Source organism: Platichthys flesus, chromosome 4 (assembly GCF_949316205.1).
Source record: "Platichthys flesus chromosome 4, fPlaFle2.1, whole genome shotgun sequence".
Lineage (NCBI taxonomy): Eukaryota > Metazoa > Chordata > Actinopteri > Pleuronectiformes > Pleuronectidae > Platichthys > Platichthys flesus.
The window spans coordinates 8,574,999-8,594,517 of NC_084948.1; the positions used below are offsets into that span (position 1 = coordinate 8,574,999).

The 19,519-nt window shown below is 40.3% G+C and overlaps 1 protein-coding gene across 2 annotated transcripts in view; it reads left to right on the plus strand.

Annotated features, from left to right (window-relative positions):
* The window catches only part of brip1 (BRCA1 interacting helicase 1), a 34,846-nt gene extending 17,169 nt beyond the window's left edge, over positions 1-17,677 (plus strand). For both annotated transcript variants that reach the window (XM_062386177.1, XM_062386178.1), the window contains exons 15-20: positions 7,073-7,241; positions 7,461-7,582; positions 14,042-14,151; positions 14,499-14,581; positions 14,729-15,046; positions 16,281-17,677. In XM_062386177.1, coding sequence (XP_062242161.1) covers positions 7,073-7,241; positions 7,461-7,582; positions 14,042-14,151; positions 14,499-14,581; positions 14,729-15,046; positions 16,281-17,035 — 1,557 coding nt within the window. In that variant the 3' untranslated portion in view covers positions 17,036-17,677. The remainder of the gene's footprint in view (positions 1-7,072; positions 7,242-7,460; positions 7,583-14,041; positions 14,152-14,498; positions 14,582-14,728; positions 15,047-16,280) is intronic.
* Positions 17,678-19,519: the final 1,842 nt, after the last annotated feature.

Genomic DNA, 19,519 nt, shown 5'->3' on the forward strand with positions numbered 1-19,519 from the left:
CTTTGGTCAGTTAGCAGTTTTAGTCAATTAAGATACTGTGAGAAACACAATAACACAAGTGAGTTTATAAAGTCATTAACACATGACTTAACATCTTCCCGTTCAAATGCAGTGAAGCCCTCTATGGTGGCAGTGTGCATGAATTATTTCCCGTTAAAACCTATTTTAAATTTGAAATGTTTTTAGACTCTGCAGTTTTCAGTAACAAAGGAAAAAGTAGAGAATGTCTGAAAAACTAAATTTGAAGCATATGTTATTTAGTCTTAATTATCTCAACACCCCTCAAATTTTTCTTGGAGAGTCTGAACCAACACGGTGAAAACCACTGTCACAATTTACGCAATATACATAAAAGCAGAAACATTCAAGCTATTCTGTTTAAAACCATCACCAGCAATACTTTTAAATACATAATCATTATATAGTGAATCATTTAAAATCATACATTTTTAATTTTTCATAAATTTTACAGCATTAAAAAAAGTTTGTTTTTCTTAAGATTTTTGAAGCTCATGGTTATGAATGTGGCATTTTGCTTATGTACTACACTCGCATCATATCATGGAAGCCAGCATCACTGATACACTGTTTCGCTGTGATGAGTCAGTTTCATGTTAAGTGGACACGTCATTTTCCATCAAACAGTGGACCTTCACAGTTGTGTTTTGCCCTTGGCTTATTTAGTTTTTGCCTTTGGCATATTTGCATAGTGTCTGTTTGACTTGTATTTCATCGTGTCACTGGTTTGATTTCCCTGCAGTCCTGGGTTGCTTGCTATCCAGTTGCCTTCTCAAACAGCTGATGACCCTGCCATCCAAACTGTGAGGGAAAGCTAACACTATGGGCCTTGTTCTTTTCTCATTTTACCTTCCTTTTTGTCAGCCTCTGATGTCAGCCGAGCACCTATGAGCTGTGGGATGTTTTTTTATTATTGATAGCCATGTAGGAGTCCTCTATCTGTCTCAGTGCCGATGCATGAATATTTAATCTGTAGTCAACTCTTGAAGATGAGGAGATGAGGGGAAATGAAGGGCTGGGGTATTAATTGGAGCCCGTGGAGGCCTTCTTGGTGCCACCGAGTCCGGTCTGCTCTGTAATCTGTCTGTGTGTGCGTGTGTGCGCAGGATACATAGAGAGGATAGGTCATGTCCAGACACCCTAGTTCAATGTGTGGAGATGATGGCTGTCAGCCCCTTGTACACAGCTGTGACTAACAGCATTTGCTTACTTCCACGTACAAGCATAAAAACACAGCAAGAGACTCTGGCAATGTTTACATTGTGCTTAACTATCTTCATGTGTTAGATTGAAATGAGTAATAAAATCAACCAAAATCTGACTTTTGCCAGCATTGTGTATTTTAGGGTTTTGTAAGAAATGATTCTGTTTTACTATTACTGCGATTATCATTTCTCAGCAATGACCTCTGCGCCCTACAGTCAAATTATTGGAAATAAAATGCAAACTCTGCTTCTACTTAAAATACAAGGGCACACAAAGTATGTCTGTAATCATGGTCTCACACACACACACACACACACATTAACTTTCCTGCACCAGTGCTGCGGTTTTGTAGCACTTTAACCTCAACATCCCTTCAGTTAGTGCCCATTAAAATCACAGCGGGCCCTGCCGTCTGGTCCCAGCCGCCAGAGGAATAGACCAATGCTCCACAGGAGAGGGGGACTGATGGTTTATTACAGAAGTGGCAGCAAAAGATGGCAGGCACTACAAGATGCTTTTAAAGGAGATTGAGATAAGGGCCATTAGGTGACGTCGCCTCGCTGTCTGTGTGAAGATGCACCCAATGCTGGCGCCTGAGCTCTGCTGAGCATGTGTCAAATCAAAGTCAAAGCAGACTGCAGGGTGAACACCCACCAATACGCACTGTCGGCAGGAGCTCAGGGCAATGTGAGCACGAGAAGAACAGCTACCTCAGAGAGAGACCGGGTCTCTGTGTCTGGGAGCACATTAGATTCATAGGTCAATTTGCTCAGTGTGGCATTAACCTCCTCATTTTTTTTTTGTTCTTTAAGAGCAGAGGTGATGTTTTATTTGCATTTTTACAGTGGAAACTTGAGGGTTACTGCTGGCTGACTAAGCTGCAGCTCATGTTTTCAGACCTAGAGAACACATGTGAAATAGGGCAGTTTTTGCCTTTCAGCCACAGTTGCAACATTTTGTTCCTGTCAATGAGTTTGAAATAAAAAATCATTAACCAGTGAATTTTTATTGTTGATATATAGCTTGCACAATAATTAATAGGCTTTTTATTCTCTACTGTATGTCTGTGTGTATCCAGTCTGAGCTCGGACATCAGGGTAAAAAAAACATTAAAAACACAGCAGTGAGTCACACTGTTGAACTGGCTGACCTATGCCTTCATTACATGAAAACGCACACAAGTGCAATTTGACTCAGTCCTTCTACTACTCTCAAGCTTATTCATTCACAATGATGATTTCTCTCATAGTGTTGCACAGGAAGTGTAGATCAGTAGTAGATGGTAATTTCAGGGTCTTGTTGAGATTATTGAAAGACAGATTTCTCGATTTTTGTTTCTTGTATGTAGTCGATACTCAGATTGACATTTGTTATGTTCAATGCATTCTACTGACGCCAATGTTTTATTTGACAATTGTCACAACAACACAGCTGATTGAGAGATTGACAATTTTATTCATAAATAATTCCATTTTATCTTTTACAGTTTCAATGAAATATAAAACAGTCAATGCATATACTGATATATCACTTGGCCGATAAAACTTGACAGATACGAGCCTTCCACTGAGATATCAGCATTTATTTGTAACAACTTTTATTCATGGATTAAGCAATGCATTCATGTTCATATTTTACACAGGAAATATTTTAATTCAAATCCTATATATTTCCAAAATGGTTTGGTAATGAAATTATATAAATCAATGTTAAATCTTTTGAAATGTAAATATCTGTCTCAAATGAGTATCGTCATCAGTACCCAAAGATCTGTATTGGTTGGGATCTAATTGACAGAAATTTTCAAAGAATACCCTTATAAATTCAACTCAATAAAATAATTTTAATTTCTTTAAATAAGGCAGTAAACTCAGTCATAACAGTGAGCATCTTTATCTCTGGGCAGCAGGCAGGGTTTTTGCAGTGTTCTGTTGTCGTCACCAGTGCTGCTGGGATTCGTAGAGCAGAGGACAAGGGAAGAGTGGCAGGCCAGAGGTGGCAGGTGGCTTCTTGCCACCAGCCTTGGCGTGATGGTTGCTGTGATATTTTGGAACTAAATAATTTACAACGCAACAACACGTCTCCCCTCGCCACTGCGAAATGTGGCTCCTAACGGCATGTTTCATTAATGCCGTCGCCTCTAAACCCCTTTCATAATTCAGCAGGCACTAGAGGAGCAGCAATGTGTCGCCACACAGCTCACTGACACCGGGGACACAGGGAAGGAGATAGAGAGAGGCCGGATGCCGAGGAGGTGAAAGATGGGTAGATTGGGGTGAGGGAGGGAGGGGAAGTACAAAAGTGCGAGAAAGACTACAGTTCACTGCTTCTATCTGGTTGTTTCGTCGCCCTGTCCCAATTGGCAGAAAAATCTGGCCCACTTTACTGTGTCGCCAGCAGAGGCTGAGCATTGCACCTACCATGCCTAGACTGGACAATAAATTATTCACACTTTGTTGTGCCCTCATATGTGCTAAATGCTGCTCATTCCCAGTTAGGCTGGCTTGTAAATTTACTTCCGTGAGATATCTTGTCAAAGTCTTAAATGGTGGTCAACAAGTAAATTTACTTTTAATTGTCAACTTTTCTTTTTGGCGATTAGTTGAAATTGATCTTATGCTTCAGCCATACACTGTTATGTGAACTGCTTTAAGATAAAATCAATTATAAAGCAGTTTCTAATTGTTTTGTCAAACCCTGTACATGTGCGCATATTTTTTTTTCCATAAACACATTCTTTATACATATATTCTTTGTTTTTCAAAACATTAAAATTACTTAAATGTTCGGAAATGTAATTTAGGGAGTTTCTTAAAATCTTTGTGTTGGTTAAATTACTTCTACCTGCTATCTGCAGATTTCTTTGTGTTTTGTTGTTGTCTTGAAATTAGTTGTATTGTTGAGCCTGTAGATCGACATTTTTTAACCCAGCACATGAGATGAGACAAATTCTAATTAGCTGCATTTTCATAAAGCTGAAAAACTGAAAACATTTTTTTTGGAAAAATTAAAGTTGATGTTTAAAAGACTTTCTTTTAGTCTGTGTTGTGACAAATTAAAAGAAAGTGGTGCAATGCAATCGAGATTACTAGGTTCCCTCAAAAAGTTGGATATTTTTAACAATAGCGACTTCGGTTATGATCACAATATCATGACTTTATTCCTGAATAGCTCTTTATTTGAATATGACCTTAATAATCCATTGAACAATAAAATTAACATCTTTTAAATAATTTATCAAATGCCTTGTGGTTAAACAATGAGGACTCAGCATAAGGAGCAGGTTCGGGGTTCATTGTCTTGCTAAAAGTGTTTGGCCACCCACAGTTACAAACCACAAATTCATATGTTAGACATCATATTCGTAACCTCATTATTAAACTGAATCTGTATGATATACAAATAAAAAAATCATACATGTTTGCAGATTGTAATACACTTAATTAGTAATGTATAGTAAACAATGTCCATTGGGAAATTAGAGGGCCACACAGATGGCAGGATGCTGCTTTGTCCTTCGGGCATCTGAGGCCATGGTGCTTCTGTGGAACCCAGCGGAAATCCTCCAAGTTGAGCACTGACTGTCAGTCTCAGAGCACAGCCGTGACATTCACTACGCCATTCACCTCAGGAAGCACTGATGAATATGAGAGTGAAGTATGAGTGTTAATCTTTCAACATAACTCCATTTGGACGATATCAACCCATTTTATAATACATCTGAACTGATGTCAGCAGTTACAATTCACAGTTTCACTGTAAACTGCATGAGATGGGTGCTGATGTGGACACAAATTCATAATTTAGGAAGTAGTTAAGTGCTTTCACTCCAAGACGCGGCTTTACTCACCTCTGCATGACACTGACCTTGTTGATGCTTTTAAATATGGTTACAGAGGTAGTGTGATTTGGTGTACCCGCAGAAGAAGTAGCTGGTGGATCCTTGAAAGTACTGACTTGGCACCATTTATTGGATTTTAACAATACGTAAAGAAAGAGTAAAAATGGAGGAAACCCACCCACATCATTTTTTGTGTTTACTCTCTGTAATGTGACTGCAATACTACAAAAACGCTACGTAAATATGCTACGTATATGGAGTACTCGAGAGTCATTATGCATTGTTGAATGAGCACTCAGTAGTTATGTTTCAGACCACACCCACACCTGTAAAGCAAAAACATGATCCATCTCGTGCTGTCAGATACGGTTCCTCTGTTTGGAATCGGCTCCTTTCCATGTGCAGCCTGGCAGATAATGGCTGTTTTGTTTAGTGGTAGATCTGCCTTAAGTACATAACATGAGTTATTCATCTCCTCGTCCTCATCACTGCAAAGCAATTGCAGGACAAACAGTTTGCTGAATTTGAAGACGCACGTAAAGGGGGAGTCCTTGCATATTTAGTGAATGTGCTATGTTTTATTAATGCAAACGTCCTGGCCTCGCTTGCCTGAGGATGCACCAACCTGATTAAATCTGTCCCATGCTCCATTTTACCACTGATGTAATTACACTAGCATGGAACAAATGACCAATGCTCTCTTACTGTGTCATTCCCCCTCTTACTTTGTAGTTTTCCTCTGTACTACACATAACCTCCATGATAAATGTGTTTTTGACTGTAAGTGGTGCTTTGAGCAACTGGTAAAAGGAGCCGGTAAAAATAATAAGTTTGCTGTCGGGACAAGATATCATAAATAGGCCCTGCCATCTTGTTTCCTCATCTGGCTCAGACTTCACAGTCTGACACTATAAGCCTGTTGAGAAGTTTTCTGTTGACTACAAGAAGAACTTCTACTTGACCCTTCTAACACATTTCCAAGCCAGTGAAGCTGCTCTTTGATTCTGAGGCCGTGCTTGTTCAAGGATATAATATGCAGAGCACAAACAGGAGTGGGGCCATGTTAGAATGAGGGCTTTTAGATCAATGTGCCTCCCCTGAGAGCTGCTGACTTTCTGTACTAACAATAGCACAGCAACAGTGATTTTATTACAGATGGGGTTTAAGCACATCAGCTCTCTAAGTGTAAGTAAAGAAGAGGGATCTTTGCTGTATGAGGACACAGCAGCAACATGGTTAGATCAATGCTTCGTGTTCCTTGCTGCAAGCATTTTCAGTCTTGGACTGTGTCAGAAAGCGAAACAGAGCCCTCAGGTACTCGGCGATTCAGTGTTGAGTGTGAAGATGTACAGTCCATGCGCCTCGTTTATAAAACAGTGCGTAGTAATCTTACTAAAAGTGTACGTGCGCACAAAAGCCGAAAATGGGGAAGGTTTATTATATTATATTCAGATTTATGAAACCGTGCACATGCACCTGAAGGCCTTTTTCCCTTTAAAAATCACACTCTATTTGGAAATGTGCTTACGTGGATCTGCCTCCAGGTCGGCCACCTACTCTCCCACATTCAGCCATAAATTGTCAATGCAAAGCACCTCATGAATATTTAATTATCCTAAGCGATGAGTAGAAGAAGCGCAACTCTCTGACACCCACATCGAGGTGTTTGTTAGTGAGGTGGAGGTGAGCTGCCACAGCTGTGTTATCATTAATAAAAAGCGATATTACATACACTGGTCTTTGATGATACACGCACAGTGTAAGAGGATATTATTAAAAGCTATTAATGACTCGGCTCTGCAACTCCGCTGTTTATCATTACTGAACGTCATTTACTGTTAAATGTTTTATATCTTCAGCAGTTATGTCACGCAAGCAAAACTAATGCTGTTGTATTTTATGTTAATTATGAAAGTTGGATCAATAATCTCTTCACCACCTCACGTCTGTATCGTCATTTTCCCGTCTCCATGTATTTACAACATGATCCCTCTTGTGGTTGCTCAGATGTTGGACAAGCTGCGGGACCGGTGGATCAACACTGGTCTCTGGGAGAAGCTAGAAAAACAGAAAACTGTGATCACTGAGCCCCGCGGTGGAGGCAAGGGGGATTTTGACGAACTGCTTCAGACCTACTACAATGCCATTAAATACTGTGACGAAAGAGGTCAAACTGGTAAAGATCATCACACTAATACACTGGTTTTGTAATATCATTCTGAAACCACTTGTTTAGTGACATGATGTCCGTAGAAGTAGGGATGAAAAACATTAATTTTATAATCTCGTCTTCACATTAATTATAAATCATTTAAACAACTCAACTAAAGCTAGCATAGTCTTGTTCAGTGCTCTGCTGTGTACTTGTGTATTTTACAGTGGTTTCTTGTTATAGATGGTGCAATGCTGATTGCTGTATGTAGGGGTAAAGTGAGTGAAGGACTGGACTTCACAGACGACAATGCCAGGGCAGTGGTCACCATCGGAATTCCCTTCCCAAACATCAAAGACCTCCAGGTAATAAGAATGCTAACAGTCAAGAACATAACTTGTTAAGATGACCAGTCTTCCCAAAACAACACCACCAAGTCCCTGTTTTCTGTTTGTTGAATAAATATGAGTAGACAATGCTTCATACTGATGGGTAAATGTAGGGTCATGTAATAAAACGCTATTTTTACCTTTTGGACAAGCCATTCCTACAGTCCGACTGGCTACATATTGTACTCAGAACTTATTTCGGCTTTGGAATTGAGGGCATTCCAGAACATTTTTGAGAACCACTTGCTTGGCATACACTCTCCAATGATAAAAAGACTTGCACAAAATCAAATTTCCAAAGGTTTTTAGTTATATAACTCAGAGAGCAGAGACCTTGAGAATCAACTCATTAACTTTATCAGAACAATTAAGCTCCACCCCTCTTTATTTGGGAATAACAGAACATATAATCTGTAACAGTACCCATACACCAACAGCAATTGTCAAAGACATCCCATTTTATCCCTGTTGGCAGGAAAATGCTGTTGCCAGTGGAAAACATAACTTTATGACTATGGCAATGCTGCCGGTCTGAGCTGGGTCTGTAAGATGTCCGTTATTTCATTGATTTTGGATGCCATCAAGACAAATACACAACCCACTGACACAAACGCACGCACACACACACACACACACACACACACACACACACACACACGCACACACACACACACAATAGCATGCATAAACCCACACCAAATAAGAGCATCCCTTTTTGGTGATCCGTGAAAAAAAATCTCAAAGCGATGTTGCTGTGTCTGCCCCTTCCTTAGCAGATAAAGTTGACCTTTAAGTTTTAGTCTCCCTCCTCCCTCTCCCCCCTCACATCCCCTGTCAGAGCACGATGAAGCTTTCACTAACCTGTTCTGTCAGTGTCAGTGCAGCCGAAGCTGTCAGTTTCACCTCCGTCAGCTTTCAGGCTATTGCAGCTTCTTTTTTTATCAGTTTATTTTTTTTTAACATTGCTTTTTGTGTGAGGCCGCTCCTTACAAACAGGTGGAGTTTTTACCCTCTAAGGTTCAAACACGAAATACAGTGCTCAAAACTTAAAATAATTATTTTTTAATTATTTGAATAATCAACAATTGCGAGTGTAAGAATTGTCTAAGAAGAATTCTTGATGTATTACCCCAAATTCCAAAATCTATGTACAGACCACATACAAACTGTCCATGTAGATGGGAATAGGATGTAAAGCAGAGATAATGACAATTAGGGTATTTGATAGAATTATCAAGATTTTTTAATTTAATTAAGAAATTAACAAAAAAAAATGTGCAGAGAAAGTATTTTGTATCTTGTTTGCAAAGTATATTACTATTGTACAAAACTTAATCCTGAATATGTCCTTAGCACTGAGTATCCTTTATTAGATATTAACTTTATCTTTAGTTGATCCAACAAAACTGCAACTGAGAAACAAAAGTGTATTAATCTGCCTGAGAAAGAGGTACCAAAAAACAAGAAAATATTTCTTTTGACTCTAGCTCCAGGCTTAGGGGAAACTTGAGCAAATCAACAATGACTTCATCCTCCTTCCCCACTACAGCATCACAAGTGCCGCATTCTAAACAAGTTTAATGGTTTAGGGAGAAGAGGGAGGTCGGGTGGAGCAATGCCAATATATTAAACAAAACCAGCGAAACAGGGGTTTTCCCTTACTCATGAAGTATAAAATGGAAAACGCAATACAGGAATCCTACCTGCCACTCCAACATTAAAAAGGGGAAAATAGTTTAGCAAATAAACAGCTTCTCACCACTATAGAAGAAATCCGACAGGAGGGAGGATCAAATATACTGAGAGATGGACATGTGCATAGTGGCCTTTGGCTTATTTGCTGAATTATTTGACAGTGACAAGTTGTAGCAAATCACCAGTCTCAACCTTTAAATGTTAAATTGGCCAATTCGGCATGGTATTTTATTCGGGTCAAGGTCGTGGTTTGGTTTTGGCCTCAGCTCACAGGAATTGAAACCCTCATATTATCCAGATGATTCAAATGATATTGAGACGACTTGATTCAAGTGAAACACTAGTTTACGGCTTTAGATTGCAATTAGTAGGCTGACAAAAAAATGGAAAGAAAGAAAAGCTCACAGAGGTTTGTATTTTCTATTTGTAAAACAAAAAGTACAATCATTGACTTTATAGACAAAGAGGTCTGCTCTTTCATTAAGAATCAAAACGCAGTACCATATAACTGATGTTTTGGTCTAACCCTGCTGTATCATTGTAGGCGATGAATAGATAGAGCAAAACAACAGTGTAAGCAATGAGGAAGTCAAAGGTAGTCAGGGCTAAGGTGGAGCTGACCAAGCATGAAGAGACAGTTCAGCTCTAATGCTGAGTTCTGTACTCTAAATCAACAGCCTTTGTTTATTTGCTCCACAGAGACCGTCTCCTGTCACATCTTATCACAGTTGTTGCTGCTAAAGGCTGACACATAAACCTCAAACGGATTTTGAGGGTCATTGATTTCAAAATCATTGGTTTTATTTTTTGGGGAAAAGACCTCAAACACAGCCCCTGAAGTAAATCCAACCCACTACAGCCTCACTGGAGACTCGAATGACTTAATCAGGGGTTTCATGTGCAACCATTGCATAAGCACAGAACAGGCCTCACTGATGTCAACCTTGAATCAAGTGAAATTTATTATCTGACAATGTGATTTAATACTTCACACACAGACCAAAAAATAAATAAAACTAATCTTAAAAATGTATCAGGGTTGTGACCCACATTCCTCTCAAACTTAATTCATTTCTTAGATGTATTTTGTATAATATTGCCAACCGATTCATCAACATCCTTGTAACATCTAAGATACTAAATAAAGTATATTTTTTAGATTTTGCTCTTTTTTTCCTCATTGTGTCCATTGCGTCCCTTATATTTTCTTCTTCCTCCTTTAGTTGTCTCCTTCTGCCCCCTTTTTATCTCCTCTTTCAATGGCAGAGGCACAGTTGTCCTCAGAGAAGCCCCGGGGGGCTTTAAAGTTCTTTGAGCTATAACCTCATTGCACCGCTGAGAGACTGGAGACACCGATACTAATGACTGTCAAAGCCATGCAGCTAGCCCTTGTAGCATGATAAACTAGCACTGTTGCTGCTATAGCACTCAGTCAGAGAGATAATCCACACTTGCACACACATACACACACATGCACACCTACTCAGACTGGTGTTTCCAACCCTATAAAGTCATGCGATTGTCATTTCCACTTCTTGCTTTTGCAAAATTCTAAGAAGGTCCGTGTCCTATGAACAAAATCTCATATTTCGAATGCGATGACGCAAATCGTGATGTGGCAAATTTTTCTGTACATTTTTTCTCATTAAATATTTATACAAAATTAAATAAAAAAGCATTTCAAATGACGTGCACAGTGTGTTCAGTGCTGTTGCCAACTCATGAAACCCCAGTTTCTCGACTGTCTTCTAACTATCTAGAGTCTAGACTTTGCTATGAACACATTACTTTTGTGTTTCTAGAATCAAAATGATTCTTGTGCAGGAGGTGTTTTGAGTTTGCAGCCAGGTCCATGTGTCTCCAAGTTTAGCTTCCCAAGGCCCCATTTTCCCTGGCTGGAGTCTTGTGTCATGTTCACTGTTCTTCCATATGTGTCCCGTTTCACAACCTCCTCGGAGCACAAAACATATTATTATATTCATTCTGTGCCAGTATCACAGGATAACAGACCCAGCTTCTCTTGATGTAAACGTCTCCTGCACGCTAAGGTTTTGGCGTTGCCTGCATTCCCAGACAGATATAACTCTTACATTTCCACAGCTTAAGCACATAGCATTGAACTTTACTGGCCTGTTGTGTTATTGTGACAAAGATCAAAGTTTGTACTTGAAAAGTCCTCTGCAGTGAAAGCCCTGCCAAAGGTGGTATTATGTTTATGTTGGGTTTTTCGAATGGCATGTTTTATAGTGAACAGTCTTGCTGTGCGTGAGTGAGTCAACGATAAGTGGCTTTAACAAGCAATAAAAAGACACTTACAACTGATAAGGCATGTCTCTTGGTTTAATGAAGGGATTAGCCAACCTCATGCTGCTGTCCTCCGTTAAAGACGAGCTCAAGAAAGTTCTAATTCTAAGGCCTGTGAGCATGTTAAGGCGCTTTTGGAGGAATGTTGAAGAGTTCACGGAAATCATCAAGCTGAGGGAATGATGGATGCTCCAGGCACATTTACAACACTGTACATATGGCTTCATCATCAACAACTGAAGGAATAATGTATAGTAAGTGATGGCTGCTTGTATCATCCTTGTCAACACAACAGGCCAACTTTGAAAACACATCTTAGTCTTGTGACTGTTGGTAAAGCAGCTGCTTTGAGTATTTCTGAAACGGCTCCCTGGATTTTCACACTGGCCTCTTTAGAGTCACCAGATGTGAATCCAGAAGATCTTTGGGATGTGGTAGAACAGGAGATCAGCAGTTTTACTGTGCAGCTAAATAATCTGCAGAAAAGTTGTGATGCATTCAATTTAACATGGAGCAGAATCTCAGAGGAAAATTTCCAACATGTTCACAACACAAAGAAAGGAGGCTGTTAGAGGAAGGAACTACCCAGTGTTAATATTAGTGTTGTGTCAAATCAACTCAAATACTGTGTATACTGAACAAAATGTACAGACTATTGGACCACTGGGGACCACAGGTTGAAGTCCAATTAATGCACTCAAATCAGAGATCAGACAGAAACAGATCTGAAGTAATACCAAAAAAAGTGAGTAATGAATTCGTTACTACTCAGAATCTGTGAAGCGGTAAGGCTCAGCCTTCCCATATATCTAAAGTCTTAGCAGCAGGGCTTTATTATTCATTGATATTTTAAGTAAAGATGGCAACTATTAAAAAGTAAGTAGGATTTAGTGTGTAGCCTTCCTGTGAGCTAATCCAAGAGCATGTTGGAAAAGAGTGTGATAGTCTGATGTCCTGCAAGTGTGTGTGCACGAGCACGCACACACATGAACACTGTCTTCAAGACGAGCCACTCAGCTGTCACCTCAGCCCCAATGTCGCAGATGAGATGCTCAGCAATCTCAGTGACAGACACAAGATGTCCTGGACTGCCAGGGGCATGCACACACACGCACACACAGCCTGCTTAAAATGAAACCCAAACAGATGCGCTCAGCTGCGAATCATGCCTACTGGTCAAATATATGTTTTTAGGGATGAACAGGTAGCTGTAGAGGACAGGGCCAAAAGCAGCCGAGTGATCTCTTGACATTTTAACTAATCCTTTCTAGCTTGTGGTTTCTTGCACATTTGCGAGATTTGCTAGCAGCCAGAATTGGCTTTTTCACATATGCAACCTGTCACGTTAGATTGGATGGTGACATGGTACAGAGCAGAGATGTGATGGCTCAAACGCTGCAGTGGACTGTGATTACATTTAGATGACATCGCCGACTCGAGGCTACTGGCCTTTCTGTTCCAGCTTCGGGTTTTGAAGTGGATTCCTTAACTGCTCCGGTGTCTCATACATTGGCAAACCTCTCAGCATGAAGCCAGCAACATTTGTAAGACATACTGTGACAGGGCTATATGAGATGCCTCCAATTGAAAACCTGCGCTGGTGTTTTATTTCTGCAGATCAAACTTGTGATTTAACATCTCCCGACAAGGCAAGGCTGTGTTATTCAAATTACAAAACTTGTCCAGTGTCCGTGCTCAGGTTTTCGTGGTGGCAAGTGTTACTCAGTTGTTTGCATGATTCCTCGTGAGGTGTCATTAGTCATAGTCCAACTTTTGGGCAACATTTAGGCTTTCCTGTGACTCGGCTTGTTTGTTTATGTACACAGTCCAGACAGGCCGCAGTGGCATTGCGTGATACACGTGAGGTAACAGGCTGTACCTGCCACAGCCCCGTGTTTGGTGGCTCAGGGCGAACACACGGTACCTGTCAAAAGCAGTTAGAGCCATTTCAGCAGCCTGCCCTGCATGGCATCCCGTCAGACGGTAGCTGAACTTTTCACTTGTCAATTCTGAAAGGTTAGCGCTAAAATCAGCAGTGACAGATGCAAATGGATGAATGCTTTCCTGGCATTTTTGCGCAGGGATGCTTAATGTCACATAGACCACCTTGTCTGTCCCCTCCTACTTCCACTTTCCTCTGCAATGGCCTCTCTTTAGCCCCTTTGTTTCCCCCTTCAGAACATATCCAACTGTGAGGACAGGTAATACTTTAGCACTTCAGGCCCTTAATAGTATTTGTTTTGGGTTAGATGTGGCCTAGATCTTTATTGGTGTGACCCTTCATATTCTGTTGAGTTAATTTATTCGATATCAACAAAATAAACACGTTGGAAACATGTGAAATATTTGTATTCTATTTATTTTTATTTATAGAAATATGTTTAAAAAGTGCCATAATTTATTAATGATCTTTTAACAATGGGTCTGTGGTTTCAGGTTGAGCTGAAGATGAAGTACAATGACCAGCACAAGTCCAGAGGTCTCCTCCCAGGCAATCGCTGGTACGAGATTCAGGCCTACAGAGCTCTCAACCAGGCCCTGGGAAGGTAAGTTTCCTGTACAGCTTTTACATTGTTATCGTTACCAGCTGAGACAAAGCTGATGGTATTATTTATACCTTGTGGTTCTGTGTGTGCATAATGTGGCCCTACTGAAGCAGAAAGTACCACAGATGAGTACTGTCTACATGTTGTGTCTGTACAGGTGTTCAGTTGAGTTCAAAGTGAAGGCTTTAGGCTGGAGATGGGTGTATTTTACCCATAGACCCATGAGTACTTGACACATCAGTCTAATGATAAGGAAGGCAGCTGTTGTCCTCCTGTGACAAGATGCTGTGTAGTTTCTTTTTATGCTCTCAATCTTTGTATCTAAACCTTTAACCATCCCTTTACAGGTGTATTCGCCACAAGAATGACTGGGGCGCCCTAATTCTCGTGGATGAGCGTTTCATGAATAACCCTAATAAGTACATCACAGGTACGTGATGGGTTTTACAGTGTGTGAACTGTGGCTTCACTTGAAAACTGCACAGCATCTCAACTTGAACACTAGATGGCAATAGTTATCCATTAAAAGACGTTTGGATAATGTTTGTCTCTGATATGTGTGTCTGTGTAATTTCAGGTCTGTCTAAATGGGTTCGCCAGCTTGTCCAGCATCATGACACCTTCAGCAATGCAATGCAGTCTCTGGCAGAATTCTCTCAGGTGCAGCAGAAAGTGGAGGCGGCCTCTGCAGACAGCCAGACAGTGTGCTCCACGGCCTCGCCTCCAAACTGTTTCTCTCCAGGATCTCTAAAGGGACAGGAACTCCTCCGGGCCGCACTACCTCGGACACCTCACTCGTGTGTCACACTGCCTGAATCACAGCAGGACGCAAGCCCCTCCACCTACCGCCCGTTTTCCTACACACAGCCGAAAACTGAACAGAATGAAAAAGGAGGTAATTTACATAGAAATGTTGGAAAATAGAGCTTTGGTGCTGCAAGAGTTAAATCTCAAGTCTAAAAAATATCTTACTGATAATTCCAGAAATCGTTCCTTTCTATCTGTCTTTCGGTTTTCTTGACAAACGCCCACCTGATTAAATTCAAACCTAGCAGGTGGCTGAACAAGGACCTTGGGGTTGCCACACCCTAATTTTAAACTGCCCCTGGTGGAAGATCACGGTGTCACTTTTATGATGGGATCATTTGACATCATCAGTGACTGTGGGGATGAGATGACATCACTGAATGGTACCTCTTGAGTTTTAAAATGGAATAATTAGCCCTGTTTTTGGAACAATGTCACACACCAACCGGCATCCTTTGAATGTCCTGATGAGGTTATGACACACTATCATGGAAGTCACTGATGATGTCACTTTTTACATGTCTCAATATATATCTTATCATTTCTAACTCAGGTACGTTCCTAAGGAAAGAAAGAAAATATATTTGTTATATCGATTTTAGCCCGTTTTTCTGATTTTAAACCGCTGACAAATTTTTGGTAATGACGCCTTGTTCCTCTTTAGTGAAATAAACCATTGATAAATAAATGCATAAAATATTTAAGCCACTAGCACCACACAGCTGCCACTGTTTGGGACCTAATCCAATTATTTTTTCTTTATTTTATGACATTTGAATCAGTGCCGTTTCTAAAGACACCGTTTTTGTTATCGAGCCCAAGGATATATGAGCATGACATCACCACACGGAAATATGTTGAGATGGCGTGTTTGCACATTGTCTTGGTGAGCGGCCATTGTCTGTGGGGGTCATGACAGGGTTGAGCTGTTTGCTCAGTTGAATTCGGTATGGTGGATGAGGGACAGGCACAGACACCCCCTCTTCTCCCTCATAGTTGGGGGTGGGGGCTATGGGATCAGTTGAGTGGCTTGCCTCATTACTGTAAGGTCTTTTGCATGCCTGAGTGGCGCTGGAGCGAGCTGATGAGCAGATGTTGGACTGTTGCTTTTAATTAAATCCTCTTGACCTTTGTTCGGGTTATATTGAGCGTAAGCCCACATTTATATGTTTCTTAATAAAATAGCCTTGGTAGCCACGTTGGTGTGTGCCACTCTCCATTGGTGGCATTCTTTAAATGGTTATATTCAATTCAGAGTTTAAAGTGTTCTCTACATCGAGGATGTGTAATTATAGAAACTCTGTTCTTTTCCCTTGTTGCAGAATGGTTGAAGGCAACACACAGTATCCCAGCAGAGCCACCTGCACCAAAAAGAACAGCTCAGTCTCTCTACCACATGTTCAACTCCAACCCCATCAGCACCTGCTTGAAGAGGGCAATTTTTAAAGACAAGCCACCCAGTAATCTCAGTCAGCACCTGGAGGCAACTAATCATTCTGAACACAAGGAGAACCACGAGATCTCCTCTCCACAGAAGAACACTGAAGTGCCTTCATGTCTTAAACAAGCGGCTGCAGACGCTTCCAGTGAAATCAAAGCGAAACCACTCAGTCTTGCTCTCCGGACACCATCAGTAGCTGTCTCTCCCAGCTGTGAAAGTGAGGCAGAGTCTCCAGCTGAAGATGAAACAGATGTGGACCAGACCATCTTCTTTACTCCAGAACTTTTTGAGGGTGAAGAAGACGAAGACAGCTCAAAGAAGGAGACAGGGACAGAGTCGCCTGCCAGGGTGGTTTTAGGGCCAGAGAGCTCTGCCCTGCTGTCAGACGAACTTTTTAGCTCTGAGCAGGCCCAGGGGCAAGGGCAAGCCTTTGCTTTTGATGGACAGGGCGCTATTTCAGTCAGTAAGGAGAACACAGAGCTGACACAGGGACGTACAGAAGAGACCGGGGGACAGAAACAAGGTGAGGAGGGAGAGAAGGAGGAGGTGGACACCCAAAGCAGGCAGGCATGCAGTAGGCTCCGCAGGCTGTCAAGGTCCAGACACAAACTCCCTGCCACTCCAACAGGTAACTAACAAACTGGACACAGGGACTTATGTTAACTAAGCAGAATATATAACGTACGATTCAAGTGCAAATACTGTGAAGAGTGCACAGTATGCTGGAAAATGTTTCCTCACTAGATATATGTAAAAATCACGGTTCAATGTAAAATGCATTATTCAATTCATGCTGCTGCGTTTCCAATATCACTGTTTCACTGGGAAATAACCAAGAATGTTGTACCTGCCTGAGGCAACTAGCCCGCTCACTATTACTATGTGTAGAGAAAATGAGGAGGCTTCAGTAAAGCCAGCTCCCATCTGGATGCAGCTTCTTATTCAGTGTGACAGAGCATCATATTGAGGCCATTAAGGCCTGTTCTCAACTAACCACCATTACTTAAGCTGCAGCACTGATTGAATATGAATTTTAACAAATCATTAAAATACAAAACCATGTACATCATCTGCAAAAAGCACGCCATCATTTGGGTCTATTTTAATGATGTTGAGGCATGTTACATGGACGCATTTGACATGCCTGATTTGACCTAAAACACAGACCTTTATTTGTTCAGTTTCAGTTCCAATTGTGTAGCTATGTGATGTAAATTGTGGGATTAGTGTGTGGGGTCCATCAGTCTAATAATTCATGTTAATTCTGTTCAGATACAATAAAATTTAAAAATAAGCTTTCAGTGTTTATTTCCCTTTTTCTTTTCATTTTTTTCTCGATTGAAATGTATTCAAGTTACTTCAAATGGAATTACCCAAGTCAAACTATTTGAGTAGAGCACAAGTAAGCTTAACTACTTTTACTTTTACTTTATATATTTATAGCACAGCTATAAATATTCCTTAAGATTTCCTTCACAATAATTACAAAATATTAATAATTTAGACATATATTATAACTGATAGTAATTAAGGTTTTGGGGGCATCAGGAAAGGCAATAGAGGCTTCTATGAATATGCAGATGCATAGGATCTACTGTCTCTGCAAGAAATGTTTTATCATCATTATAACTTTGTTAACAATGTTTTCCCAACCGACATGAAGAGCTGGGTGGAGGAAAGACTAACCAGCACAAACCTCATTCACAACTCAATAAAGGAATTCTTAGGGAAGAGACAGGGATATAGAGACTCACAGTTTGGACACTCCATATGCTGGAGGGACTACAACAAACGAAAGTTTCCATAGTTAACTTTTTACTGAAACAGCTGCCTACAAAAATGCCTTATGGTGATTCAACTGCCCTTTTAAAATAGTTTCTACATATATATTATGTATTAACCTTACTGAAGGTAGGATTTTTTGCAAGATTGTTTTATAAGTCTACAATATTTTTAGCAAGTTTATCTAAAGAGCTCGTAACTGTGTTTATCTCCACAATAAGTCCTACGAGCATGGATTTGACAAGGATATGTTAATACATTAAATAATGTCATAGTCAAAAACGTCATTTATATTTTAAAAATGATCCCAGTGACATAGCACTCATTCTCAGAAAGGTTTCTACATTTGTTCTTACATGTTTAAATATTATTTCACAGGATAATTCACTGACAGTAGTGCAATAATCAGCAGTTTATGGGCATATTTGATTGTTTATTTGTGAGGAGCAGAGGTGATTTAATCAAGCCAATGATAAATGCAGACTCATCAAATAGCCTAAGTTGAAGGGAGACAGAGAAATTAGATCGAACGTGATTACACTGATGTGATTTGTCTCATTACAACGCAAACTTCACCAATGTGTGATTTGCGTAGACGAGCAGAATAGACAAGTGTTCCTTTAAAGCCTTTCTTCGCTCATCAACTGCCTCCCCATGACCCTCATACATGCAATCGTGCATGACTACTCGTTAACATCATCAAAACGGAGCGTGGAGAGCCAGCGAATGTGTAAAAGCACTTAATAGGGAGGCCACGCTACTGAAAGACCCAGTGATGGCTGTTAATGGCTGCGTTTTTCCCCATTGGACTAATTCAGCCTTTTCTCCAGCCGCAAATCATTAAAGCTACACTAAGAAAACATTGTAACAAACAGAAGAGTGCATTTTCTCTTTGTATTCCCAAAGAGAAAATGCACCAGGTAAAAGGCCTCCATCCACACTAATGAAATCCTACAGATTGTTGGCCAAAAATAAAATACATTAGAGTGGTCCGAAAAAATGTGAATATATATAAACCTGCTGGCAGCACTTTAATCAAACACCAAGCATAGCCTAGTTAATTTATAACGTGAACATTATCTCTGCTGTATATCTCACCATTTTTGGAGAAATTAAAAACAAAGAATTTATTTTCCGATATGTAGAGGTCGTATTCTGTTCCAAATTAATGTGAAAAAATGTAAGCTTTGAAAGAGGATTTATATGAATTAGTATCTATTTTCTCACATGATCTCAATCAGCATGGAAAAATAAAGGTGTCACAGTTACAGATTTTTATGTTCTCAATTTGTCCATGTTGGCTTGAGTTTCCAAGTTCATTCTTGACCTTGGAAGCAG